General features: G+C 37.7%; 7 protein-coding genes across 17 annotated transcripts; 4 read left to right on the top strand and 3 right to left on the bottom strand.

Moving 5' to 3' along the window:
* Positions 1-710: 710 nt before the first annotated feature.
* Positions 711-4,526, top strand: LOC6541836 (probable G-protein coupled receptor Mth-like 3). Its single transcript, XM_001969384.2, has 7 exons — positions 711-2,097; positions 2,490-2,662; positions 2,746-3,001; positions 3,288-3,366; positions 3,439-3,617; positions 3,677-4,063; positions 4,161-4,526. The coding sequence occupies exons 1-7, from the start codon at positions 1,182-1,184 to the stop codon at positions 4,319-4,321; spliced, it is 2,151 nt and encodes a 716-aa protein (XP_001969420.2). The 5' UTR covers positions 711-1,181; the 3' UTR covers positions 4,322-4,526.
* A 200-nt stretch (positions 4,527-4,726) lies between these two features.
* Positions 4,727-6,740, bottom strand: LOC6542507 (probable elongation factor 1-delta). Of its 2 annotated transcripts, XM_001969383.3 has the most exons (3): positions 6,553-6,740; positions 5,608-5,688; positions 4,727-5,380 (listed from the first exon to the last, which is right to left on the bottom strand). In XM_001969383.3, exons 1-3 carry the CDS (start codon positions 6,637-6,639, stop codon positions 4,763-4,765), a joined length of 786 nt encoding a protein of 261 aa, XP_001969419.1. In that variant the 5' UTR covers positions 6,640-6,740; the 3' UTR covers positions 4,727-4,762. The 2 variants fall into 2 exon arrangements, with proteins under 2 accessions (XP_001969419.1, XP_015014410.1); XM_015158924.2 differs by lacking the exon at positions 5,608-5,688 and having other exon boundaries at positions 6,553-6,738.
* A 706-nt stretch (positions 6,741-7,446) lies between these two features.
* Positions 7,447-11,355, top strand: LOC6543293. 3 transcript variants are annotated; one of them, XM_015159503.2, is made up of 5 exons: positions 7,447-7,629; positions 9,126-9,376; positions 9,481-9,678; positions 9,764-9,925; positions 9,995-11,355. In XM_015159503.2, the coding sequence occupies exons 2-5, from the start codon at positions 9,131-9,133 to the stop codon at positions 11,252-11,254; spliced, it is 1,866 nt and encodes a 621-aa protein (XP_015014989.1). In that variant the 5' UTR covers positions 7,447-7,629; positions 9,126-9,130; the 3' UTR covers positions 11,255-11,355. The 3 variants fall into 3 exon arrangements, with proteins under 3 accessions (XP_015014989.1, XP_015014988.1, XP_026834235.1); XM_015159502.2 differs by having other exon boundaries at positions 7,447-7,890; XM_026978434.1 differs by lacking the exon at positions 7,447-7,629 and adding an exon at positions 8,196-8,274 and having other exon boundaries at positions 9,995-11,327.
* Positions 11,356-12,545: 1,190 nt separating this feature from the next.
* On the top strand, positions 12,546-15,008 carry LOC6541342 (LIM domain transcription factor LMO4-A). 2 transcript variants are annotated; one of them, XM_015159505.2, is made up of 6 exons: positions 12,546-12,738; positions 13,421-13,513; positions 13,579-13,886; positions 13,998-14,151; positions 14,288-14,479; positions 14,561-15,008. In XM_015159505.2, the coding sequence occupies exons 3-6, from the start codon at positions 13,640-13,642 to the stop codon at positions 14,691-14,693; spliced, it is 726 nt and encodes a 241-aa protein (XP_015014991.1). In that variant the 5' UTR covers positions 12,546-12,738; positions 13,421-13,513; positions 13,579-13,639; the 3' UTR covers positions 14,694-15,008. The 2 variants fall into 2 exon arrangements, with proteins under 2 accessions (XP_015014991.1, XP_001969417.1); XM_001969381.3 differs by lacking the exon at positions 13,421-13,513 and having other exon boundaries at positions 12,547-12,738; positions 14,561-14,798.
* Positions 14,915-16,815, bottom strand: LOC6543296 (mitochondrial chaperone BCS1). Its single transcript, XM_015158923.2, has 2 exons — positions 16,750-16,815; positions 14,915-16,310 (listed from the first exon to the last, which is right to left on the bottom strand). The coding sequence occupies exon 2, from the start codon at positions 16,303-16,305 to the stop codon at positions 15,010-15,012; it is 1,296 nt and encodes a 431-aa protein (XP_015014409.1). The 5' UTR covers positions 16,306-16,310; positions 16,750-16,815; the 3' UTR covers positions 14,915-15,009.
* A 168-nt stretch (positions 16,816-16,983) lies between these two features.
* Positions 16,984-18,157, bottom strand: LOC6541617 (proteasome subunit alpha type-1). Its single transcript, XM_001969379.3, has 3 exons — positions 18,052-18,157; positions 17,351-17,983; positions 16,984-17,294 (listed from the first exon to the last, which is right to left on the bottom strand). Exons 1-3 carry the CDS (start codon positions 18,052-18,054, stop codon positions 17,082-17,084), a joined length of 849 nt encoding a protein of 282 aa, XP_001969415.1. The 5' UTR covers positions 18,055-18,157; the 3' UTR covers positions 16,984-17,081.
* Positions 18,158-18,294: 137 nt separating this feature from the next.
* On the top strand, positions 18,295-25,328 carry LOC6541150 (NPC intracellular cholesterol transporter 1). 7 transcript variants are annotated; one of them, XM_026978560.1, is made up of 12 exons: positions 18,295-18,369; positions 20,403-20,513; positions 20,823-20,993; positions 21,059-21,215; positions 21,326-21,402; positions 21,469-21,687; positions 21,748-21,928; positions 22,047-22,366; positions 22,426-22,716; positions 22,776-24,165; positions 24,228-25,094; positions 25,159-25,328. In XM_026978560.1, exons 2-12 carry the CDS (start codon positions 20,421-20,423, stop codon positions 25,239-25,241), a joined length of 3,849 nt encoding a protein of 1,282 aa, XP_026834361.1. In that variant the 5' UTR covers positions 18,295-18,369; positions 20,403-20,420; the 3' UTR covers positions 25,242-25,328. The 7 variants fall into 7 exon arrangements, with proteins under 7 accessions (XP_026834361.1, XP_026834358.1, XP_026834357.1 ...); XM_026978557.1 differs by having other exon boundaries at positions 18,319-18,369; positions 21,748-21,940; XM_026978556.1 differs by lacking the exon at positions 18,295-18,369 and adding an exon at positions 18,522-18,692 and having other exon boundaries at positions 21,748-21,940.
* The last annotated feature ends 93 nt before the right edge of the window (positions 25,329-25,421 follow it).

The raw sequence follows: 25,421 nt of genomic DNA, 5'->3' as shown, positions 1-25,421 counted from the left end.
ATATCAACTTAACCCCGGAACAGGTTAAAAAAAACATGAAAATATTACTTATGTACATATAAGTGGTGCTGGTATTTAAAATGTCTTTGTCCTGACCTGTGACAGCTGTGTGCCAGTGTGCACCTTATTAACTTCTTCTAGAAGGAATGTTAGGGAATTTTTGAACGTGTATGAAGTAGAACATTTGACTTGAGGTTAAAGTTGATTGTTGGCGGTATATACAATAAGTTTTTACGTCTAATTTAAAAGTATTATTTATTTTCTGAAAGATCAGTCAAACAGGCATTAGTAACTGACTGTTATACAAATAAATCCATAACACAAAAATACGGAGTTTTTCAATTAAAATATCGTTCAATCTCAGCTCTATTGGTGGACTTTCTTAAACCAATTGATATAAGCAATGAATTTACTTTATCCCATTGATAATATAATAATAATAATAAGCAAGTTGCGATTTATAAGAATCTATAAGAACTGGCAGATATAGAAATTGCATTTATGCTTAAGATCAATCAGCTAGTAATTTCTGAATTTAAGTTAATACAAAAAATTGATAATTGCATATCCCTGGCCGTTTCTAGCTTATCACTTAGAGTACTTACACAATTAAAATATCCTGTTCGGGCTAATGTTTACGTTACCCACCTATGTACACGTGTACCTTATCAATTTCGCCTTAATGAGCTTTGCACAATGCCAACAAGACCAGTCACATTTCTCCTGCCATCAGAAGCTAGTGTACAAAGTCATCAATTGAATTTTGTAGATATAGATATATGTAAGAACAACGTACCTAAATCAATATGCGGCGTTTTGGGTGTATTGATGCCATCCGTGAGCACCCAGCATGCTAAGTGTTAAGCACTCTGTGGGGCATAACTTATTTGTACATATAAGCTTACGAATCCATAAATGTATTCCCTCTATACATGCGTCGTGTTGTGTCCGTCTGTGTGTAGGCCAAATGTTTACCCATAAACATTCGCATTTGCTCGCGAAGGAATCGCGAAGACTTCAGTTCAGTTCGTTAAATCCAGCAACTGCATGCGGTTCGAAGTGTATATGGTCCGATAACGATTCCTCAATGATAAGATATGAAAGGTCCGTTCTAAGAAAAGATACAAACATTACACAAGCTGGGAAATTGGTTATTGGGAATAAAATCCAAGGCGTAAACAATGATCATCGGACTAAGTTTAGTGTGCCTGATTTTAAGTGGCATTTCAAAAGTGCTCGCCGTTCAGATGTGCTGCGCCGCGAATTCGTTACTATTCAAATACCGCACTTCAGACAATGCAGAAATATTCCAGTGCGCTTCCGCCGAAAGCAACCTCAGTGAATTTCCGTATCTTACCCAAGTGATAGGCAAATTGATAGACCCAAAGGGTCTTGGATTAGAAAAAGTAACCAATGACTCAGGCCCCCAATTTCCCCCACTATCAAGGTGCCAAAACTTCACCAGCCTGAGTATAAGTGATTTAGGGGAACGCACCTTGAATTTGCGAAATAACTCGTGCATTGGACTATTAAACAGACGTCTCATCGTTTTATCTTGTGAATTTGAAAAGAATGTGCCGTCTCAAAGTGTTGGATTTGTAAACAAGTGCTGCCCACAGGGATTTATTTACGTTTCCGAAAATAATACATGCAGGCCGGGCGAAAGCGATTTATTTGTTTATACCTCCATCATCAGCAGTCCAATTATATTTTTTGATAACACCCCAAACTGTTCCGACAACCGAGCATTGGTGGAGCACACGGTGTCCTCCGGAAAAGTGCACTTCCATAATAATTCCCTGATTTGGAGAGATGGATCCAATAGTTTGCCGAGCTCCAGGTTTTGCATCGAAGCTATTTATGACTTCGACGATGCGGACTTGGACAGACGAGGACTTCCGGAACAGAAATACCTAGTGCGGGCTTGCCAAGAAACCAAAATATGCCAAAAAATACCCTGTATTCGACGTTGTTGTGCCGAAGGTGAAATGTATGCCAAAGGAAATTTCAGTACCTATTGCAAAAACGATGGAAGCGATTTGAAGTTTGAGGGTTTTCAGAACCTTAATATCAACGCAAACTTCTCAAAGCCCTCAGGTATGTCGTCAGCACATTTATAGTTAGTTTTATTGTTTTGTTTTTTTTATTTGTTTAGCAGGAAACGATCACCAATTGAACGCAGTAATCGCCCATTAAAGTCGTAAACTTAATGATCAAAAATATTAATAAGAAATGGAAGCAATAGATTTTGATTTTTTGTCATTTGTCTGATCAAATTAAGGTTAAAAACAATTGTTTTTAAGTACCTAGCAATTGTTTTTATCAAAGTTATTATCTACGTCAATCGTAAGTGCTGACATTTTTCGTTAGCTTTGTCATTATAATTATTTTTGTCCAACATTCTTATCTGGCTAATCAACCTATGAATGGCACATTTGCTTTTTATTGACATAGGTCATATTTCAAAAAGTATTTTCAATACTTTTCAGATTTTGGAATTGTTCATGGCTTACAGTGCCCAAAGTTTCGCTTGGATCCTGATAATTTCCCAGATGATTCGCATACGATCAATCCGTCCAATGGCTCACTTATTATTCATAACACTTTCAAAACGTATACAAATACTCAATACTGCGTGGAAAGGGTCAGGCCCAATCAAAAGGTAAACTCCTTCCCATTTAAAGTCATTTATTTATGTATTCTGTTGTAAATCCTAATTATTTGCATTCGTTTCTTTCAGAGCAGCTTTATACATTTCTCTGCTTTGATAATAAGGTAGTAACTGGAGACAGGATTCGCTTTAAGATGTATCCGATTGGACTTCTCATATCCTGCTGCTTCTATGCCCTCACTCTGATTGTCTACATCTCAATTGCCAAATTGCGAAACCTTCCCGGAAAAATTCTAATTTGCCTCGTTAGCAGCTTGTTTGCGGCATATCTTGGAATTGCGCTGGGCCAATTGAAACCCACGTCAAATGACGACATCTGTTTTCTTTCTGGTGCGTACTGCAGCCATTAAGTAATTAGTTTTTAATCCTGCTGGGACAGCAGACTAAAAGTTATTATCCCATAAAAGCGGGAAATCGATTGCACGCTCTTTTATTATTACCGAACTAATTATACTCGTGAACTCCTTGATTGTATAGAGGTATTCCGTCTCATTTAAGCTAAGTGAATAAAATAGTTGTTAGATATTTTTATATCACAGTTATCTGTGTACATGGTTTTTCATTTTCTAGTTATTAAAATTTATAATATATTTAAATAAATTCGATTCTCTTAAAGGTTTTTTCGTGTACTTCTGCTTAATGGCGGCATTTTCTTGGATGAACATCACTTCCTTTGACATATGGAAAACTTTCGGGTAATTATAAATTCCTTTCAAAAGTTTAAAAGTTTCAAAGTTTAAATAAAAACGTATTTTTTCTATGTGCAGGTCAACGAAGATAAAGAGCTGCGAAAAGAGCGACCTGAGAAGACAATTCATTTGGTATTCATGTTATGGCTGGGGGCTTCCAACTTTGCTTACTGCAATCACCATAGCTTTTACGAAATCTGACATTTTACCAGAAGCGGTTCGGCCAAATTTTGGACACGGTCGTTGCTGGTTTACATGTAAGTTAATATTCTATTTGGAAAACGATGACATTTTTAGTTATTTATATTCATTTCAGATGATTCTTTTGGATCAGCCAGCCTGTTGTTCTTTTCTGGACCTGTTGGCATACTATTTATTATAAACTTGGTTCTGTTCGTGCTCACGATGAAGTATTGCAACAAAGTGAAAAATGAAATATACAAGATGCAAAGCTTGAATAGCGATAAGCCAGTGCTGAAGAGGCGATTTTTTCAGGACAAAACCAGATTTGTTATGAACACAAAATTGTGTTTTGTAATGGGCATTACATGGCTGTTAGAAATAGTGAGCATTTTGTTTTACGATCACAAGAAAACGTTCTTCTGGACCATCAGCGATTCGTTCAATGTGCTACTTGGTATCTTTGTCTTCATCATATTTGTTTTTAAGCGCAGAATTTATAACGAAATTATGACTAAGTTCGGTAAGTTTCGATGGCATCAATTAAGTAATGTTTAGTTTAACTAGCTCATGTAATTTGAATGATTCCTAATAAGTCTTTGTATTTATTTCATTTATAGGTTTGCAAACAAGTCCGAGCACTGCATCCACTAGAACCCGCGCTGGCTTGACCAAATCGTATGCTCCAACTAGCACAGCGATGACCACGCTTCGATCTTCTCCAGGCTGCGAGTTTAAGCGCCAAACGTCGGCGAAACCAGAAAACGAAGTAATGCTTTAGATGGTAAAATAACTTATGATTAACTATTTATAATTTGTAGAGCTTTATGAAACTAGTCCCCCTCAGCTTAATCATTAATAATATGTGTATAATTTAGCTGTGTAATGGAATATTTATTTAAAAGGTAATTTGCATTGTTTTTTATACTCGTGCGTAAATGAATTTATTTTAATTAATAAAAGAATTCCGAATACATGATGTAAACCTGTACCACTTCTTTTTTTAAAAAGTATTGAGTGTTATGGGTATTACGAGAATGAAAAACATTTCGTTTGCATAAACAATTTTTTAAAATAAACTACTTAAGCATATTCATCCAATTACTCCAAGTTTAAACACAGTTCTTCGGTTGTTTTATCAAAATATTTATTTAGATGACTTCCAAACACATTTGTAATGAGGCAAATCCGATCCTGTAGTGTAAAAAAATATGTATACTCCTTAGATTTTGTTGAATGCAGCGATGTCAACACTTTGGACAAAGTCCTCCAGTTTCTCGATCTCCTCAGTCAGCCAATCGATGGAAACCTTGTCATCCTCAACCACGCATGAGATGCTAAGTTTCTGGATGCCGAAGGCAACTGGGACGAATTTTGAAGCTCCCCACAGTAAACCGTCCTGAGTGATTTTGCGGATTTCCGTCTCCATAACCTTCAGATCGGTCTCATCGTCCCACGGCTTGACATCCAGAATGATGTTCGACTTGGCAATAATTTGAACTTTCTTGGCCTTCTTGGCAGCATAAGCTGCCAGTCTTTCCTCCCTTATGCGGGCCGCCTCTCCGTCCTCCTCTTCGCTTTCCGATCCGAATAGATCCACATCGTCGTCATCATCTTTTTCACTTGCTTCTGGTTTTTTCGCTTCGGATTCTGGCTGCTTAGACACTCCATTCGTGAGTTTCAGCTGAGCTTCCACAGTGTCCAAGCGCTTTACTACGGCATTCAAAAGCTGGCTCAACGAGGAAACCTGAGACTTCAACTCCTTGTTTTCACCCTCCAATTGGGACAGGCGCTTGGCCAGCTCGGACTTTGAGCCATCGTCCAGGGTAACGCCATCGATCTGGAAATATAAATGGCTTTGTTAATAAATCAAATTCAAGGCCTCAGAGTGTTATACTGATTATATAATTTCAAGTACAGACTAAATATAATGTAAATGATAACTATACAATTCTCTACAAAGTTTTAAGCAATCGAAAGAAACCTAGGAATGTGATCAAATCATGGAATACAAAATAAATACCCGTCTATAAGCAAGCAGAAGTGAGGATATAACACAATAGTTACCTTTTCCAGCGAGTTCTGTATGTGTTCCCTAGCCTTTGCGATTTCGCTTACTAATGGGCTGTAGTGGCTGCGATCAGTTACCTTTAAAAATAAGACAACACCATTGATTACTTGTGTGAACTGGCATTTGGTGTATCGAATAGTTAACAAAGGATTTCAGAGAACTTAATAAAATGATGATTCATTTCAAAAAAGAAAAAACGAAATGTTTAATGTACGGGCATCTACGTAAGACTGTTGTCATGCAAGCCATGTTGAAATACTGATAAGCCTCATTCTAATCAGCCCAATAATTGCACGTATTTCATATATTGTACAATGCAATACATTTTGTAAATATTTGAGGATAGAATACAACGCATTTAAATCTTTACCTAACTATAAACTATACATTTTTTAACCTTGTATTATACTAGTCCAGTTGTTTTTGAAGCAACAATTTTGAGGCATAAAAGAATGTTGCTGCTTTTATCTGTTCTTAGCTTTTAAAATATCTAAGTTTTGCATGTTATATTTTGTATTTATACAATTCTCGTCACATTTTTGTATTGCCAAATGAAAAGTATATTATATATTTGGCTTGCCAAAGTTAGTTTTTTTCAACACTATGTTTTGTACACCTTTTACATATGTACATAGTTTTATTGTTTAAAAGTGTTCATTATTCACCTGTTACATACAGGTGTAAGAATATACCAATGCAATGTGCAATATGAACACAGATATTGAAAATCAAAGGCAGGTAAATATAGGCATCTTTTTATGTGTATTATGTGTGTATAATAATGTGTAGAACATGTGTGCTTCGGCGTCCTTGCTATTAAAACAAACAGATTTGCAATAAACATTGCAAACCGAAACCATTCCGAATTCTTTTACCGGCCACGTGAAACTAGCTATTAACTTAAGTACCTATGACTGCCTGGGATTGTTTGCTGATTTTACCTTCTGGGGACCTTCATAGAACCGCTTCTCGGCAAGATCGTAGCGACTCTTGTCAGCCCAGAATTTGTCCAGTGCCTCTACTTTCATTTTAGGTCTTTTGCTCGCAGATTTACTCAAACACGTTGCACAATTGGTAGAGCAATACGATAACGCGTTCTGCAGAGAAAGCAGTTATATCGATATATATGACTATCGGCTTAGTTTTGTTATTGCTTAAGAAACGGTGGCATTGGCATACGATAATAATTTAACATAAACTTTAACCTGTTCTCATTATCACTGCAAACTACTTTTTAGAGAGGTATAATTAAATGAACAATAATAGGGGCCCGGAAGAGACAAAAAGAAAAAAGCCTAATCTCAATGTGGTCATCAAAATGAGTCTTTGTGATGGGTTGCATCAAAATTTACGCCACAATTGTCTGTGATGCGTTAAGTGATAGGAAGGGAGCTACATAGTTAATAGTGCATCTTACATTCTGAACACCAGACTTTGCTTCTTCTAATTAACTATTCGTGGATAACATTAGGAGCCAAAAATAAATACGCGAGACTTTTTTGATACTTACCAAAAGGCTAGAAAAAGATACAACAATATGTCAAAAAGAAAAGAGAGTGTATGTTTTTAAATACTTTCAATTATTATTTAATATCCCAGATTTTTTTTTGCTTTCAACGCCAAATGGAAGTCAATGCCAACTTGTTTAAATCAAATATTTTGAAGGAATCGAATCAATTTCACATCCAAAAATCCCATCCGTACCTTCCTTAAATTAATTCCAAACTATTGTTTCTTGAATAAAATACGTAGTTCTTAATTAAAGGAAATCTTTTTACGAGAAAAGTAAAAGTGGAACACAAAATTTTGTTTCGTTTTCGCGTTTCAATTTGATGACTGCATCGTATTTGTCACTGCAATTTCAGTCATATACCAGTCAGTTCTCACTTCGACTATTCGATAGTAACTACAACAAATTAATTTTTTACGAAGAAAGTGTTGTGTATTGTAACTATGTTATCATATTTGTGATTGTAGATCTCGGTGTCTACCGTTTTGTTAATCATTGCGAATTTTTGGTGCGTACCGATGGATGTTCTATTTTGATTGGTTCTTGAGACTCCTTTCTAATGGATTTGATTTACTCAGTGATATGTATATGCAGAGAGCATTGAGCATTTCAGTGCTCTGAGTTTAATGTATTGCCATATAAAATCGGTGTTGAAATGTTCGTTATCAACCAGTTAAACGTATAAGTGTGTACTATATAAATTATATTTTAAATGATGCTGAACATAGTAATTTTCGTTGCGTGTATTACATACACTCGTCTAAATCAGGTGGGATATTTATACCACAGCATAATTTTGATGACTCCATTTAACATATGACTATTTGTGTTTTTTTATAATTATCTTGAAGTGCTTGTGTGTGTGTGTTTACGTATGAAAATGTCCCAAGTTATGCAGTAAAAATTTTATTTGCAAACTTATTCCACTTCCCTTGGTATACATATGTGTGTTGGTACGTGTGTGTTCGTATGAGTACATGTACACATATGAGAGCCATTCGTGGTTTTTCAGTAAGGAAATCTGCAGTTAGACGCAAGACTTATGAGCTGCCCCTTTTGCCAAAAGTGAAACGCTGGTTGTGGCTTGCCACACGAATATATAAGTCTTTCTAACAGCATAGTTCGCATTCGAGAAGCGAAAGCGCATAAACCTGTAAGTGGAAACAATCCAATTCATGTTCATTTTATGAAATCCCTAGGCGTAACCACTCGCTTTTGTTCTAAAACAGTGTGGCAACGCCTCTGGCGAAACTAGTCTTTTATGAAGAAAAAAGTTTAAACATATTACCGTACCTTATTTGTACACTTTATGTATGATACATAGTACCTAATCAATCAAAATTTCAAGGTACGTATAGTGGCAAAAAAAATCCTTCGATACTTTTATCGATTGGACAGTCTAAATCTTCGCCATTTTGAGGTTATCGCTCCCCACTTCTAAATGTGACCGTTGTTCAATTGGTCCTGCAGAAAAGTAATTTTGTGGAGTCTTTAAACTAGGTACACCTGGGATCATGATCTCTAGAGAATTCGATCTATTCATGGCGGTCGCGTTTTGGTATATTTAGGGGCGTAACAGTTTTTGGGTGTTAGAGTGGGCGTGGCTTTCTGCATGTTTAGTTCTAATCTTTCTAGGTTTTAAGTACCCGAGGTCTTGACGTTTATACGGACACATACGGACGGACAGACGGATATGACAATATCAACTCGACATCATTAACTTGGACATTACACGCTAACAAAGTTTTTAAGGTGTGTGTTTATAACTCACCCCTCACTGTATTCGGTATTGATCTCGACGATATACTGCACGTTATACTTGACGAGTTCCTATAAAATATCCAAATCGTTTGGGTTTATAGAAAGTTTAGTAGTTTTGGATTTTTAAGTCTACTTGCTACCGCGTAAAAATTTGTTGGAAAATAGGAAATACATTTCTAAATAATCTTTTTAAACGGCTTAGAACATCTTGGAAATATAAATATCATTTTAATTCACTTTTAGTGACAATGGATGAAAAGGATAAAGCTCAACACAACATGATATCCAACCTACCGCTTTTGTTTGCAAACGGATATCCAACATCCCTAGAAAAAATAACGGAGTCCCAGTTAGAAAATTTTATTCCCTTCATGGTGCAATGCTCTTTAGGACACATTAACTTACCAAAGAAAATAGATTGCAGTGAACCAGAATGGTGGCCCGAAAGCGCGCCTTTCGAAATTCCGCTCAAAAAGCCGAAAGCATTTGTTGGGGTAAGCTTTTATTTTCCTATACCTATTTATTTTTAGGGCTTTTAATTGATATTCACCCCAAAAAAGTTATAATTCTAATACTAATACTTGAATCTCTTTTACAGAATTGGATGGAGAAAATGAAAGAAATTGTGGTTATATGCTATCAATTTCACAAAAGCTTATTTCTATTAAGATTTTGTAATGACTTAGCTGCGTATGAACACGCGAGCTTGAGATTTATAAACAATTATAACTCAACAACTTCATTGTATGACAGGAGAAACAACAAACTGTTGGTTACCTTTCGAAATGAAAACATGGTAAGTACTTTCTTATTTCTTTAAATAATTTATATGTGTTCTTTCTAATTTGATGTGCAACGAATATTTTTTGTATATTTTACAGTCATATGATAGACAACAAAAAAATAGAAAATGCTTGTTGCTACAAAAGAACAGCAGTTCCATTAGCGAAAGCTTACAACATATGATGGTTGAGCCACCTCCTTTTGATATATATCTATGCGACAACTGTGATGCCGAACTTTATTCTAAAGAAGCTATACTCGTAAGTTGATTACCTTGCCAAACCTAATATTTAATAATACTTCGGTCCTAACTTATTTCTGCATAACAGGAACACGAAAATATTTGTTGCATGGAAGATGACGTTATACTTTGTGATTCCCCTGAGCCAGATAATAAATGTGACGGGAAAAACGAAGATATCGAACTGCGCAATGCCTTTCTTTTAAACTTTAACCTGCAATCCAAATTCACTGATAACAGTTTATCTAAAGAAAAACAGAAAACATTTTCATTCAGCGAAGAAACATCAACGGAAACATCAAACAGAAAAAGGCGTTTACCATCACGGAGAAATCGAACAGTTCATTCGTTTAGTAGGTGTTCGTTTATCCCAATATCATCACCTGCAGGACAGCAATTGTTGAAATCAACAAAACAAACAATATCTATGGAATATATTTCGGAAAGACAGGAACGCCTAGATCGGTTTTGTTACACACCATTGATCATAAAATCAAATACCAGGCCAAAGTATTTCGAGAAAAAATCAAACCATACCGTGCATTGTACATTTAAAAAGTCGCATGAACATAACTACCATATATATTCCTTTCCGCGACGTCAATTTGTTAAGCGCAGGGACACTACTGAGAACTTTTTGTTTCTGAACTCTCCGCTGATTAAGCAATGCCGTCCAATATCAGTCAGATTGAAAAAAATATCGGAACACGTAATGGAAGAGCAAAATCCCACTGCAAATACAAAACTAAATATAAGACTAACGCGCCACAATTCGCTTAACTCGCACTGGAGGATTTCACCTACCAAGGAAGTAGTTGTTGATACAATTGACTTATGCTCCTCTGACGATGATGAGCAACAAGAGCAAACAATGGGCTCGCCAAAAAGACTTGGTTCGGATGCACTTACTATAATAAAACTCACGCATAACAACAGAAAGTCTAGCAGGCGGTCCATAGAGCCAAGCAAATGTGCTCCTGAGCCAGAATCCGTAGTCGATAATACTGTTAAGCCCCTACAGCAATCTTTATATATTTTTTCAAACTATAAGGCTAACTCTGTAAATAGTCGCTGCGCTGTTGACTCGATATCTAATCATTCATTGGTTAGTTCTCTGAGTACATCGAATACTTTCTCCGATTCTCAAGGTCACAGAAAGGAATACAATCAAGAAAACTGTAATTTCTCTAAGAACTTGGTCGCACTCACAGACTGGTATGCTCATTCGGCTAATTCGGAAAAGAGCACTACAAATCAGACTACTGACAGTAGTACGTTTGAAGCAATTTCCGCGGCTCCGCCATTTAACAGCACTGGGCGAGTAATTTCCATTGATTTAACTTCTTAGACATTTTAATCCATAGTTAAGTTAAGGAATTGTTATTTTACAAGAAAACCTAAAATAAGAATTATCATATTTGAATAAATAATTTGTTTAAATACTTTTATATTTGATGCCTTTATTTATTTTCTCCCAGTTTTAAGAAAATTAGAGGTCGTACCATAGAAGAACATTATAGTTAAACGGGGTTATCGATGCTCTGGTCCTTGAAATATGTCAAATTAATAGAAATTAGTATATGGCTCCAAAGGTTGTCCGCTTATGAGGCACATTATATTTATATTACGTCATTACAGAAAGAGAGCGACTTCGGGGTCAATAAAAAAGTAGCATAAATCCGATAATAGATACTTAAACCAGTCTTTACCTCATCCCAACATGGGTTGTTTCCAATGGTACAACTAACAAAGTCAATCTAATTATGCCCATCCGATTGTCCTTTTTGTCCGTCCGTTTGAACGTCTGTACTTCGGAAACTATTAAAAGGTAGCACCACCCAAAAAAAAAAATACCTAATCAATATAACGCGTTCGCTCAGCAGTTCTCAGTTCAATACTCTTCTGAAAACAACTTTCTTGATGTTACCGAGATCATCTGCGTTCATGTGATGTTTACCAATAGTGCTACTATAATTACCAATTGAGCAGAAGGCTATTCGGCGATTTGAGGGATTAGTACAAGCATATAAAAATGTATATAAAGTCATCAGCTACCAAAATGACTACCACGAGAGTGTCATTGTCCCTCTACATAAACAGATTTTTAACATCCCAAAGATTGGCTATTCGCTGTACACGTCAGCTGCTTTTGGTTTGGGATATCGAGTTTTATATCGGTCACAAGTTCCATTCATTCCGCTGAAATGCGGAATTTTAGCAAAATTGGCGCCCTCTAGATGTCTCTCCCACACTGTTCGATTCCATTTATTCTTACTTGAAACCGAACGTTGTTCTAAGAATCGTACAGATTCCCAATAGGTGTAATGTAAAAATAATAAAGAAAACATTTTTAATACCATTTAGATGTGAAGCATCAAATGAGCTTTTATTGAGGTAAGGCACGAACGAAAATACAGGCGTTTCCCACCGGAATGGAAATAAATCTATAACCAATACGACTTTATTAATTATAACTTGTTGTAAAATAGATAAATGTCCTATGAAATACCATTGGCATATTATATTTACATAGTTAAATACAAACATATTTTTTCTTTCTAGTCGTGGTCAACTTTTACTTAAAGGTAAAAATCCAAGCCGTCAACACTGCATACGATATTTTACAGCCAAATAACTGAAATGAACGATTAAAATGTGTAAGTGTGCACGATGCACCCTATATAATCGCGGATTGCTTGCTTTCATATCTATGAATTAGTTTGGTATGTAAAGTCGTATACAAGAAATGGTGTTTGAAACCGAAGCGATTTTACTGTTCCTCATGGTGTTGTCGAAGAAATTTTCGCTATTAAATAATTAATTGATGAGTGTGTAAGTTAAAAATGTGTTTATTGTTTACAAGAACGGCTTTTGGTCGAGTGATTAAGTGAAACAAATACCAGCATATATAAGTATACAAAATCTTGTTAAAATGTGAAATTGAAAGCAAAACAGTATTTCTGTGCATAAACGTCAAGTTTGCCAGCGGAGTTTTAGTTCTTGGCAATGAATAGTGTAAATTACAAACATTAAATATTGATTAATCTATCGGCTTAAGACCGCAGTTTGATACACACATATACGTACATAGCAAGCGTTCACTGCTAGTGTGTGTATGTATGTATGCTCATTTGGGTGTTTTACTTATGTACATACATACATATGTGCGTATATAATCTATTTGTATGTAATGACAGCTGTGCAGAATGCAATGATTCAAAAATAATTTCAAATTGGATCGGATCTAAAATTCCAGAAGTAATTTGTTTTGCTTATTGTCTTTACTTTTTTTTGCATCCGCAAACGGCAAGAAATTGCCTGAAAAGCACGTTCTGTCATCGATTGATAAAATAAATATTTTATTAACTTCTTGTGAAAATTCTGAATGGAAGTTCGAATTTTTTTTCAAAATCAGCCTGGTTATGTATAAAAAGAGATATAAAACAACTTTTTATTTAGTTTTATAGTCCAACAGTTGATTAAAAATTAATTGATTATTTTAAACTTGTTTTAGATATTTGTATGTGGTTAATGCGTTGGGTTTATGGTAGAAACACGGCAATTATGGAGTTCCACGACTAAGCTTCATTTTTGTACATTTTTAAAGGTGATTTTGTAAATATTTTGCATTATTTCCCTCTGTCAATAAACGTTTTTTTTTGCATTTTTCAGGCTTAAACCATAAACAGGACCCATATGCCTTCTACGACTTAAGTCATCAACATTATTTGCAATGAATGCAACGTTCCATTCATACAGAGATATACTAGCGGCACATCACCAAGACTCATCTAGTCCTGAGAACTTCGCCCCCATAGTAATCGACTATAGAAACTCAAACCACACAAAGGACATTGTGGAGACCAACTCGAATATCTCATCGTCTCAGCTATCGTTCATGGACGAATCTTCAAACGATTTCAATAATCAGCAGTTAATTCATTCCAACTCCCTTATTAAAGTGTGTGGTGGTTGTGGAGGTAAGCTTCTTCAAGGTTCTCTCAATTGTTACCTAATTGATTGCCTATCCATCCTATCCATCTATGAGCTGCAATAACTTAACGTACTACTGTTCTCTTATTCGCTTGCAGATAAAATAAGTGATAGATATCTTTTATACGCTTTGGACAGATACTGGCACAATGGCTGCCTTAAATGTCACTGTTGTGGAGCTATGCTAGCAGAAGTGGGTTCCAGCTGTTTTACGAGGCGAGGCCTGATTCTTTGCAAGAAGGACTATTCCAGGTAGGAAATCTAACGACCGCAATCTAGCAATCCGTCTTGAAAACATGTTGCCTACTTATCGGCAGAAAAATGTAGTGACTCCTTTCTAGTGTCTAATACATTGAAACTAATTAAATATGCTATATTTCTATTCCAGCATGTTCGGGTGCTCCGGAGTTTGTTCTGGTTGCGGGGAAACTATACCGCCAAGTGAACTGGTAGCGAAAGCACTTACTGGAATAAATAATATCGATTTACAAAATCAACAAAAACAAATAATTAATTGCGTATTTCATCTAAGGTGCTTTAGTTGTGCTAAGTGTGGATCCAGTCTGCGTCCTGGTGATAGGTATGCATATCAACAAAGTCTACATAGTTCATACGACCCATTCATGAAGACCCATTTTGAAATTCAAATGCATTTTTTTAGGTATACTATGTTAGGAGCTAGCTTGGTGTGTGAGCAAGATTGGCACAAATTACTTAAGGGCCCCGCCAACACGAATGGAACGCTTGGACAAAGGAAAGGAAAGGTCGGAAGGCCCAGAAGATCAAAGGACTAATCAAACTTAATGTCACATAAAATATACATATATTTTAGAACATAGTTCATATTTTTAAATTACCTATAAAAATGTAATTAAATCATAATATAAAACAAGACCTTCATTTAGGTGAGTTCGATTGGGAATTACTCATGCGACTGTGCATAAAAAAGAATGGATAATATTAAATCATTGCAAAATGAAATAAATTTGAAAACATAGACATAAACTACTATCGATGACAGTATGTTGAAAGATGTTTTTATTGCATAAGACCCAAACTAGATATCAGTCTTGTCTCAAAGAGCTTAAAGTAAACAAAATCCACAACTATTCAATTATTTTTTTTATTATGATCTAAAACATTTTCCCAGATATCTTCGCAAGAATCAATAACACTTTGCGGGGAGGACAGTTTGTGCTTCATAAAAAAGCCTTGAATTTGCGCCGGACTTGCAGAGCGTCCAAAGGAATTCACTCGCTTTCCGAACTCCTCGGCTGTTATGGTGTCACTGTTGGCAAAGAAGTTTTTGAACATCTCCTCCAGCTGATATTGCGTACAATAGCCAATGTATTCCTTTAAATCGATCCTACCAGGACGAACTAAGGCGGGATCCAGGCGGTCAATGTAATTTGTGGTCATGAAGACAATTCTGGCTTCCGTGGAGCCCACTCCATCCAAACAATTTAGGAGTCCACTGAATGTAATCCTGTTGAGGCCGTCAAAGGCGGATTTCTGCTGCGGAGTAGCTTCTCGCGAGACGAATGCTGCGTCAATATCCTCCAGCAGAATGATACTCTGTTCTGGCGCCACATTCAGGAGGTGATTGAGTCGATCATCTGTGAGGCCTCTTTCGGATAGATTTAACAGGCAGACGCTGTACTCTAGTTCGCCCGCCAGGGCAGTTATAAAGCTAGATTTGCCACAACCAGGAGGTCCATAAAGGAGGTAGCCTCTTCGATAGGGGATTCCGCGTTGCGTGTACCACAGGGAGCTCTTAATAAAGTCCTGGCAGTCGGCAATGATTCTTTCCGAAGTTCCGCGGTCCAGCACCACCGATCCAGTGGGACGTCTTCTGCGGGGATGCCCAAAGGGTCTCCATTCCGCGCCCATCGCTGTATAGAGCACGGTTTTGCCTTCTGTGGCTTCTAGGGCCAGTTGCCTAGCCTCTTCTAGGATGTCAAAATATATACCCTTATTGTTGCCAAACGCTGTCAGCGTTACTGTTTCCCATGGAACACCCATGTGAAGGTCCAATGTCTGTTGCTCCCTGGTGCGCTCCACCTGAATCCAGTTGCCCTTATACTGGAACAGATGCTTGCCTATGCTGGGTATGAAGTCATAGCTGGTTTTAATCGTACCATTGTCGTTCTGCACAAAGTTCGTCTCCACGCTAAGGTGCTGCGTTTTCCGGGCCCCTCTGATGGTTATCCATTTCAACAGCCACTGATAGGATTTGTCGCGGCACGGCACCTCCAGGGTTATCATGCAGTGCCGCCGGAACAGAATTAATCCGCCCTGGAGGCCCTTCCGCAATATAGCAGCAGCAGCACCCACTCCAAACAGTCCGAAACCAGCCCCAAAGTAGGGATTCGACGAAAGACCAGCTATAAGATCGGGTAAAGTCATCTTGTCTGCAAAAGCCGAGGACGTAACAAATTTTAATTACGTGTTTTCCTTTTTTTGGGGCAAAAAACCATATAAAACAAGACCTGTTGATCAAATGTGAGGTTCTACCATCCAAAACGAGTGTTCCTAATGTAAACAATGGTACATTTTTGTATCGAACTATTTTTAACAAGAATTACTAATGTTTAAAAGCGCATATTTACGCGCACCTCATTAAACGCACAAATCGTTTTATTTTATTATTAGAAAACCATGTTTTTTTCTTATTTTTAATAGATCATTTGCTAGCAATTCCGTTATGTAATTAATTGTATGTCAAGTGTGGAAAAATATATTCAAGTTGACGCTCCCTCGACATATTCTCTTTGGTATAAATATCATTTTAGATGTTATCTTGTCATTCACTAAAATCAATCAACATTGTTTTAAAGAAGAAATTAGTACCGGCATTTAGGAATATTTTTAAGCCATCAGTGTGACCGCACTGTGAACTTGGAAAAACCCCATTAAGTTAGGAATAAATATACCCACAAACAATAATAAATACCGCCAATACAAGAAAGTTTAAAATTTAAATACAATTTCGTATTTATTTCCCCGAGTGAGTATAATAGCTTACAATTCCAAGCAATTGTTTGGCATATATTAACTACCTATCCAAATGCAATAGGCACTTTCTTCCGTTTTAGAATCTATTCAAATGCATGAACAATTTTATTGTATCCTTCAATCTTACATTTTCAATGGTTAAGATGGTTTCATACCCCTACAAATACCTAAGGACGCTGCTCGGTTGCAACGAGGACTTCTGGGTCGCGTGGTCCGGCTGGTGGATCCTCTGGCGGGGATGGGTGGTCACCGTCATCGTCGTTCCTTGGCGGAGCAGCCGGAGCGCCCATCTCCTTTGCCATATTAAGATATTGGGCATTCTCTTTATCAGTGAGAATTTTGAATGGCTGGTTCTTGCCGGCGATGGCCACAGTGATGTTCTGCAAGAAACGCAATTAACTACTTATGAACGACGCCAAATGTTCAATAAACTTACAAACTGGGCATTCTCTTTGCTTTGATGCTCATCCGTGGGCACGGTACCGAGAATAGCCAGAATGCCGTGGCAAATGATTTCATCTTTGGAGCAGTCCGGGAACTTTTTCAGATTTTTCTCCAGATAGGTGCGTGCGCTTTGTGAACGCGATCCAATCGAATTGGCCTTGCAATTGAAAAAGGTCGCCGATGGCGTGACCTGATAAATGTGCGGACCCCTTTCATCGTAACCGGCGACCAATAGACCAACACCATACGGACGGCGATCGTAGCGCTGAGTGGTGGTCTGCATTTTGTTGCCCAGGTTTGTGATCAGCCGGGAGACCGGATAGGTTAAGTCGTACGAGTGCTTGTAGTTTAGGCACTCGGAGCGCAAGTACCGGCTTAGGACGCGGGCATCAGCCGTGAGGCCAGCAATGGAAATACCCAGGTGATCGTCGATGGGAATGATCTTGCGCTGGGTGGCCGACAGCTCCGATGTTGGCTTGCACAGGGCGACGAGTACAGCGTTTTCTTTATTTTTCAGGCCCACGGTTGCGGTTCCCAGTTTCACGGCCTCCATTGCGTACTCCACCTGGTGGAGACGTCCCTGCGGACTCCACACCGTAACATCGCTATCGTACTGGTTGCGAAACTGAAATCAATGCGGTGAGTTAGTAACAAATTCAATTGGCACACAAGTATTCGCAATAAACACTTCACCATGACTTTTGAAATGCAATCCGCTGAGCTCAATGATGACAAGTAGAAATGCCCGATAGTTAGTTATGGCACGCCGGGTGAAACAAACAAACTGTATATCGAAAGTCGATGAAGAATTCGGGCTTGCCACCATTATTGGAACAGTGAAATAGAACATTGTAGGCTATGGCATACAAGCTGTTGGGGATTCTAGTATTTATTTTTTCAAATAATTATTTCATTTTTATTGGAAGTTTAGTAATTGTAATTAAAATTATTTCAGTACCATTTTATACCTGGCTATACACGTTTGTTTAGCCGACAATTACAGTCTGCAAGGTGAGTAATACAACTTGAAACTTATTTATGTATTTGACAATAAGCATAATTAAGTTTAATTTAAATTAAATTTTATTTAAACTTTATATGCATAAATAATGTATTAAATTATTCGCTGAATTCTTTGAGTGTTCCATTTCCATGTTCCGAACATGCATTCCCAATCACTGCATATCGACGGCAGCCATCGATTGTTTGGCCATTAAGTCTGATAAGCAGTCAGTGGGAGTGTTTACGTTTTAATTGTATATTTCAGTTAGTTTTCACTCTCTCCTGTTTTGGGACCGAGGTCTAGTAGCTCCGAGATCGGATTCTTGTTGAGGGTATATGCTCGTCTATATACCTCCACTCGAAAGTTTTAGCATCCAAATTGTATTGTGAAGATAGAAAGAACGCTCTTGGTGCGCACCTAAAGCATAAAACCGTGTAATTTAATTAACTGAAGGAATTTATTAAGGTGACTTCATTGCAATGCGCACACAGTGCGACATACATATTCCTCATAATATACCTATGTACATACTGATGAGCACGAACAAAGAAAACATTTTTACTGGTTCGGCGCAATACTAATGTTTACAATTAACGATTTCTGTGAAAGTGATAGCAAAGTATACTATATTGCGTGCCCTTCATCGTGATTACTGTTTGCAGTCCGTAGTTCCATATCTTCGGCCTATTCCGTGACATCCGCTTAACAATAAGTCATGCACATATGTACCTATCTGAAAGCGCTAAATAAATACATAAAACATTGTGAATGGACCCGCACAGAATTTTTCAATCCGCTGATTTCCAATTCCCCGATCCGATTTACCAATGCGGTTGCCAAATTTGCATGTAGTGAAGGAAAATAACGCAATCAAAGCACTTTTTGATTTCCAAAGTGGTTGTACGTAGTAAGCGAGCATAATCGAATTTCCCCTCCATAAAACCGGACAACTAGTTGCATCATCACTTTCTCAGTAGCCGTCTCTATATTGCACATATGTACATATACCGAAAGCCAGTTAACAACAATGCGTTTTAGCGCGAAATTTGACGTCTCAATGTCAGAGACGAAACCCCACTTATGTAGCTCCGTGGCCAGACGTTGTTAACCTAGCTAATCGGTATCAAATGGTCTCAATGGTCGTCCCGTACTTTGTTTTTTTTACTGACCATTAGGTCACAATTCTTGAACTGCTCTTAATGGACCACGAGTTCTTAGGATGTGCTATCTTTTAGGAGTCTTATAAGGCTTACATATCTTGTGCCATACATAGGCGTAAGATGTTTTAAAACATTTTTACCATTTGGCTTAGTGATATGGCTCGTCTTTAAACAACTATAAAAATATTTATTTATTGTTTAAAAATTTATTTATTTTATTTTATTTTATTTATTTATTTATAGTTGAAAAAACATTTTTTCCAGATTTTAAACCGGTCTTTATCGTGTTTATAATTATTCATATTCATACCTAACAGAAAATGTGGTACTTTGAAAATTCGAACATTTTTATTTGCAAATATACGTTTTGGCAATAAAAATTAATCAAATTCGAAACAAAAGAAATCTTTTATTTTGGCATTTTTGATTTGCGTGGAGGGATTATCCAATGAATCAGTGGCAATAATCAGTTTATTGTTATTGTTTTCTGAGGAGGTTTTCTATTATTAGAATTACTGCTTTTCGAATCCAATATAGAATTTAGTTACTAATCCCACTTCCGAGCTGCAAGTGTTCCAAAACTCTTGGCTCAGCGACATCGTTGTATGTACATACATAATATATATAGTTTGCTGGAATATTTAATTTGATTCAAAACGGTTACATCTGGCTAAACGAACATTTGCATGAACAGTACTTTATTTATATAAGCGAAAAGTCTGAATTTTCCCGTTTTGTATTACATTTGATCGAGTTTTTAGTCGTTCAAAACGCCATAAGGATAAACGGGTTGAAAAATTGAGACCCTTAAGTGCGATATACATACATAGAAAATAATTAGAAAACACTAGAAGCCACTATAACAAAAACGTTCTTTACAGATATGCGATTGTGATAGAATGAGTCCAAGATCCCCGCTCAGGACCACTCCTTTTGGAGTACACCTCCTCCTCGCTGCTGTACTCTTTACACTAATTCAATCATCCAAACAGGTAACCAACATTTGGTTTTTATCATTATCCCCCCAACCGTGCATACAAATATTGAAAAATGCGTGAGTAAGCTAAACCAGATGCAAGGCAATTGGGATATATATATATTTTCATAGCTCTGGGTGACGTGTTTAGCTGACGAAGTAAAATTAAAATTTGAAAAATGTATATAGGGTCAGCAAAAAGAGATTAACTCCGATATTAGATACAGCTAAAAACCGACTCTTTAACTGCTTAATTTACATTTATCTGATCTACAATGCATTTTTTAAATGGTTTTTTACTATTAAAAATATTCCTGTTTTTAAGGACTGCGTTTGGTATGGAGTGTGCAACACCAATGAAAATGGTCACAGTCAAAACTGTCCGTACAATGGAACAGCGAAGGAAATGGCACCTGCTGGACTGGAGCTGCTGAAGAAACGCTGTGGATTTCTGCTGGAGAACAGTGAAAACAAATTTTGCTGTAACAAGGATCAGGTATGAGTAATATTAGCTCTGCCCACGCCTCATAATTATTAAGCAAACGACTTTTGCCCTTGCAGGTGGAGCTTCTAAATAAGAATGTAGCTCTTGCTGGAAGTATATTGGATCGATGTCCATCTTGCATGGAGAACTTGGTACGGCACATCTGCCAATTCACCTGCTCCCCAAAGCAAGCTGAATTCATGCACGTGGTAGCCACGCAAAAAAATGAAAAAGGTACCAGTTATATCACAATCATTTATTTGTTGTATTATGCGTAATGGATGTTAATCGAAGAAAATCGACGTATTGTACGTTTATGAATAATTATATATTCTTTATTTCAGATGTCGATTACATAACATCTGTTGATTTGCATATATCCACAGAATACACCAACAAGACTTATAAATCGTGCTCTCAGGTACATCAGAGTTCCTTATAACAAATACATATTTTTAATCGAACAATTTTGGTCTGTTTTAAATAGGTTTCTGTACCACAAACAGGTCAATTAGCATTTGATTTAATGTGCGGACCTTATTCAGCATCTCGCTGCAATCCTACAAAATGGTTCAATTTTATGGGCGATGCCTCTACATCATTTGTTCCTTTCCAAATTACTTACATTCAGCATGAGCCCAAATCAAATAGCGATAACTTCAAGCCCCTGAATGTAACGACCGTTCCTTGCAACCAAGCGGTTAGCGTAAGTGTTATTTTCTTTTTGAAACATGAAGGCTTCATATTGTACTAAATTTGTTTGCAGAGCAAACTACCCGCGTGCTCCTGCTCGGACTGCGAACTGTCCTGTCCCAATGGACCTCCGGAGCCGCCCCGTCCAGTACCCTTCAAAATTTTAGGACTCGACGCCTATTTCGTCATCATGGCAGCAGTATTCTTCGTTGTAGTCATAGTATTCCTAATGGGCTCGTTTCTATTTATACAAGGTTCGTCCATGGGTGAGTTTTATTATATGTGCATTGAATACACACAGGAACTCAAAAAAGTATAGTACACTTGTTGACATTACTTGCTCAAACGAGAAATATAAATTATTTTATTCAGACGACAACTTTCAAGTGGATGGCAATGATGTTTCCGATGAAATGACCTATAACGAAAACGATTCGTATTTTGAAAAACTTGGCGCCCACACCGAGACTTTTCTGGAAACATTTTTCACGAAGTGGGGAACGTATTTTGCCAGCAATCCGGGCTTGACTTTAATTGCCGGAGCTTCTCTGGTTGTTATTCTGGGGTGTGGCATTAACTTTATAGAAATCACTACGGATCCGGTTAAACTTTGGGCATCGCCGAACTCGAAATCCAGACTGGAGAGAGAGTATTTCGATACCAAGTTTTCGCCATTCTATAGGCTTGAACAGGTAAGCTTTTGAGATATGAGATTATTTTCTTGTTAAATCTATTTATTACTTTCTTGTAGATAATCATCAAAGCTGTGAACTTGCCACAGATTGTTCACAATACCTCAAACGGCCCCTACACCTTTGGTCCCGTGTTTGACAGGGACTTTCTAACCAAAGTATTGGATCTGCAGGAGGGCATCAAAGAAATTAACGCAACTGGCACACAGTTAAAGGATATATGCTACGCACCTTTGTCAAATAATGGCAGTGCAATCGATGTCTCCATGTGCGTTGTCCAATCGATCTGGGGATACTTTGGCGATGACCGAGACAGATTGGATGACCACGATGAGGATAATGGATTCAACGTAAGTCAAAATAACTTTAATTGATCTGCAATCGAATTCTAATATGGGGTTGTTCGTAGGTTACCTATTTGGATGCCTTATACGGTTGCATTAGCAATCCCTATTTGTGCCTAGCTCCCTATGGCGGTCCCGTAGACCCAGCTATTGCATTTGGTGGTTTCCTGCCACCTGGAGACCAACTGACTGGGAACACGAAATTCGAGTTAGCCAATGCCCTTATTCTGACATTCCTGGTCAAAAATCACCATAACAGAACAGATTTAGAAAATGCCTTAACGTGGGAGAAGAAATTCGTTGAGTTTATGACCAACTATACGAGAAACAACATGTCGCAGCACATGGACATAGCCTTCACATCGGAGAGGTCGATTGAAGACGAGCTCAACCGGGAGTCCCAGTCGGATGTTTTGACCATTTTGGTGTCCTACCTAATAATGTTCATGTACATAGCGATTTCGCTGGGGCACGTAAAGGAGTTCAAACGAGTGTTTATCGACAGTAAGATTACCCTTGGCATAGGCGGTGTCATTATCGTTTTGGCCTCCGTAGTGTCCTCCGTTGGCGTTTTCGGCTACATCGGTTTGCCGGCTACTTTGATCATTGTCGAGGTTATACCCTTTTTAGTATTAGCTGTCGGAGTGGATAACATTTTTATCCTAGTCCAAACTCACCAGCGCGATCAACGCAAACCCAATGAAACGATTGAGCAGCAAATTGGTCGAATACTCGGCAAGGTTGGACCCAGTATGCTGCTCACTTCCTTGAGTGAAAGCTTTTGCTTCTTTCTCGGTGGCCTTTCTGATATGCCGGCCGTTAGGGCTTTTGCCCTATACGCGGGCGTAGCCCTAATCATTGACTTTTTATTGCAAATAACCTGTTTCGTAAGCTTATTTACTTTGGATACCAAGCGCAGGGAGGAAAATCGAATGGACATTTGTTGTTTCATCAAAGGCAAGAAACCAGATAGTATAACTAGTAATGAGGGACTCTTGTACAAATTTTTCAGTAGTGTTTACGTCCCATTTTTGATGAAGAAAATTGTGCGCGCTAGTGTAATGGTTATCTTTTTTGCATGGCTGTGCTTCAGCATTGCCATTGCGCCAAGAATCGACATTGGGCTAGACCAAGAGTTGGCGATGCCCCAGGATAGTTTCGTTTTGCATTATTTTCAATCGTTGAACGAGAATCTAAACATTGGTCCACCAGTGTACTTTGTCCTAAAAGGCGATCTAGCTTATACGAATAGTTCGGATCAGAATTTAGTGTGTGCAGGTCAATATTGCAACGACGACAGCGTCCTAACGCAGATATACTTAGCTAGTAGGCACTCTAACCAAACCTATATCGCTCGACCTGCATCCAGTTGGATCGATGACTTCTTTGATTGGACGGTGGTGCCGTCCTGTTGCAAATATAAAAAGGATTCCGGAGACTTTTGCCCGCATAAAGGTGAGTTTAGAAAATCAATAGTTGAATACAGCAAATATCTAATGATTTTCTTCATATTTTAGATACTTCGTGTTTGAGGTGTAATATCTCGAAAAATTCCCTTCTAAGGCCGGAGGAAAAGGAGTTTGAAAAGTATTTGCCATTTTTCCTCAAGGACAATCCGGATGACTTGTGCGCCAAGGCCGGTCATGCCGCATATGGCGGTGCTGTTCGGTATTCCAACAGCCATGAAAGACTGAACATTGAGGCGTCATATTTTATGGCCTACCACACCATACTAAAGTCCTCGGCTGACTATTTTCTGGCCTTAGAGTCGGCTAGGAAAATATCCACAAATATTACGAAAATGTTGCAGGGCAGACTTATGGCCAATGGAGTTCCTATGGCATCGGCCCATACGGTAGAAGTTTTTCCCTATTCAGTATTCTATGTTTTTTACGAACAATACCTAACCATGTGGTCAGATACGCTTCAGAGCATGGGTATTTCAGTTCTTTCCATATTTGTTGTTACATTTGTTTTGATGGGCTTCGACGTTCATTCCGCATTAGTTGTTGTCATTACGATAACTATGATTGTTGTTAATTTAGGAGGCCTTATGTATTATTGGAACATTTCGTTGAACGCTGTTTCGTTAGTAAATCTTGTTATGGCTGTCGGAATATCTGTGGAATTCTGTTCGCACTTGGTGCACAGCTTCGCCACTTCAAAATCAGTTAGTCAAATCGATCGAGCAGCAGATAGCTTATCGAAAATGGGCAGCTCCATTTTCTCCGGAATTACTTTAACCAAATTTGCGGGCATACTAGTGCTAGCTTTTGCCAAAAGTCAGATATTCCAAGTGTTTTATTTCCGCATGTACTTGGGAATCGTGGTAATTGGGGCGGCGCACGGGTTGATCTTTCTGCCCGTTCTATTAAGTTATATTGGTGAGTAGTGATAACTCCTAATTTGCTTTCATACAACTTATTAATCCTTTGACCTACCTTTCAGGGGCTCCTGTAAGTAACGCTAGATTAAGGTATCATAGTCAGGCGGCTGCTGAACACGAGACAGCACTAGCGGGAATACTATAAATCAATCCCATAGTTGTATTGTAATAATTAATCTCAAAAATATTTTAAATGTTAACTGGTTAAGGTAATAAATAATAACAAATGAAAGTCGCCTTTGATATATTTTTTGTTAAACTTATTGTTATCATTTCGTAACCAAAATAAAAAAGATTCGAGTACCAAAGAAATAATACGCCTTTC

The sequence above is a fragment of the Drosophila erecta genome, unplaced genomic scaffold (assembly GCF_003286155.1).
Source record: "Drosophila erecta strain 14021-0224.00,06,07 unplaced genomic scaffold, DereRS2 tig00000055-arrow-pilon, whole genome shotgun sequence".
NCBI lineage: Eukaryota > Metazoa > Arthropoda > Insecta > Diptera > Drosophilidae > Drosophila > Drosophila erecta.
The sequence above is the reverse complement of the archived record's forward strand: the minus strand, read 5'-3'. Positions and strand labels throughout refer to the sequence as shown.

What these genes read in the sequence shown, in the direction of transcription:
- LOC6541617 (XM_001969379.3), bottom strand. An exon ending in GCAAAGAGAATGCCCAGTTT is followed by an intron (nt 17,295 to 17,350) that starts GTAAGTTTATTG and finishes CGTTTCTTGCAG; the next exon opens with AACATCACTGTGGCCATCGC.
- LOC6541150 (XM_026978557.1), top strand. Translation starts at nt 20,421, where the DNA reads ATGAGTCCAAGATCCCCGCTCAGGACCACTCCTTTTGGAGTACACCTC. An exon ending in TTTGCTGTAACAAGGATCAG is followed by an intron (nt 20,994 to 21,058) that starts GTATGAGTAATA and finishes TTGCCCTTGCAG; the next exon opens with GTGGAGCTTCTAAATAAGAA. An exon ending in CTTGCAACCAAGCGGTTAGC is followed by an intron (nt 21,688 to 21,747) that starts GTAAGTGTTATT and finishes ATTTGTTTGCAG; the next exon opens with AGCAAACTACCCGCGTGCTC.
- LOC6541342 (XM_015159505.2), top strand. Translation starts at nt 13,640, where the DNA reads ATGAATGCAACGTTCCATTCATACAGAGATATACTAGCGGCACATCAC. An exon ending in AGTGTGTGGTGGTTGTGGAG is followed by an intron (nt 13,887 to 13,997) that starts GTAAGCTTCTTC and finishes ATTCGCTTGCAG; the next exon opens with ATAAAATAAGTGATAGATAT. An exon ending in AGTCTGCGTCCTGGTGATAG is followed by an intron (nt 14,480 to 14,560) that starts GTATGCATATCA and finishes GCATTTTTTTAG; the next exon opens with GTATACTATGTTAGGAGCTA.
- LOC6541836 (XM_001969384.2), top strand. Translation starts at nt 1,182, where the DNA reads ATGATCATCGGACTAAGTTTAGTGTGCCTGATTTTAAGTGGCATTTCA. An exon ending in GGGTCAGGCCCAATCAAAAG is followed by an intron (nt 2,663 to 2,745) that starts GTAAACTCCTTC and finishes CTTTCAGAGCAG; the next exon opens with CTTTATACATTTCTCTGCTT. An exon ending in CGAAATTATGACTAAGTTCG is followed by an intron (nt 4,064 to 4,160) that starts GTAAGTTTCGAT and finishes TTTCATTTATAG; the next exon opens with GTTTGCAAACAAGTCCGAGC.
- LOC6542507 (XM_001969383.3), bottom strand. Translation starts at nt 6,639, where the DNA reads ATGAAAGTAGAGGCACTGGACAAATTCTGGGCTGACAAGAGTCGCTAC. An exon ending in TCTATGAAGGTCCCCAGAAG is followed by an intron (nt 5,689 to 6,552) that starts GTAAAATCAGCA and finishes TTATTTTTAAAG; the next exon opens with GTAACTGATCGCAGCCACTA. An exon ending in TACAGAACTCGCTGGAAAAG is followed by an intron (nt 5,381 to 5,607) that starts GTAACTATTGTG and finishes TTATATTTCCAG; the next exon opens with ATCGATGGCGTTACCCTGGA.
- LOC6543293 (XM_015159503.2), top strand. Translation starts at nt 9,131, where the DNA reads ATGGATGAAAAGGATAAAGCTCAACACAACATGATATCCAACCTACCG. An exon ending in CCTTTCGAAATGAAAACATG is followed by an intron (nt 9,679 to 9,763) that starts GTAAGTACTTTC and finishes TATATTTTACAG; the next exon opens with TCATATGATAGACAACAAAA. An exon ending in ATTCTAAAGAAGCTATACTC is followed by an intron (nt 9,926 to 9,994) that starts GTAAGTTGATTA and finishes TCTGCATAACAG; the next exon opens with GAACACGAAAATATTTGTTG.
- LOC6543296 (XM_015158923.2), bottom strand. Translation starts at nt 16,305, where the DNA reads ATGACTTTACCCGATCTTATAGCTGGTCTTTCGTCGAATCCCTACTTT.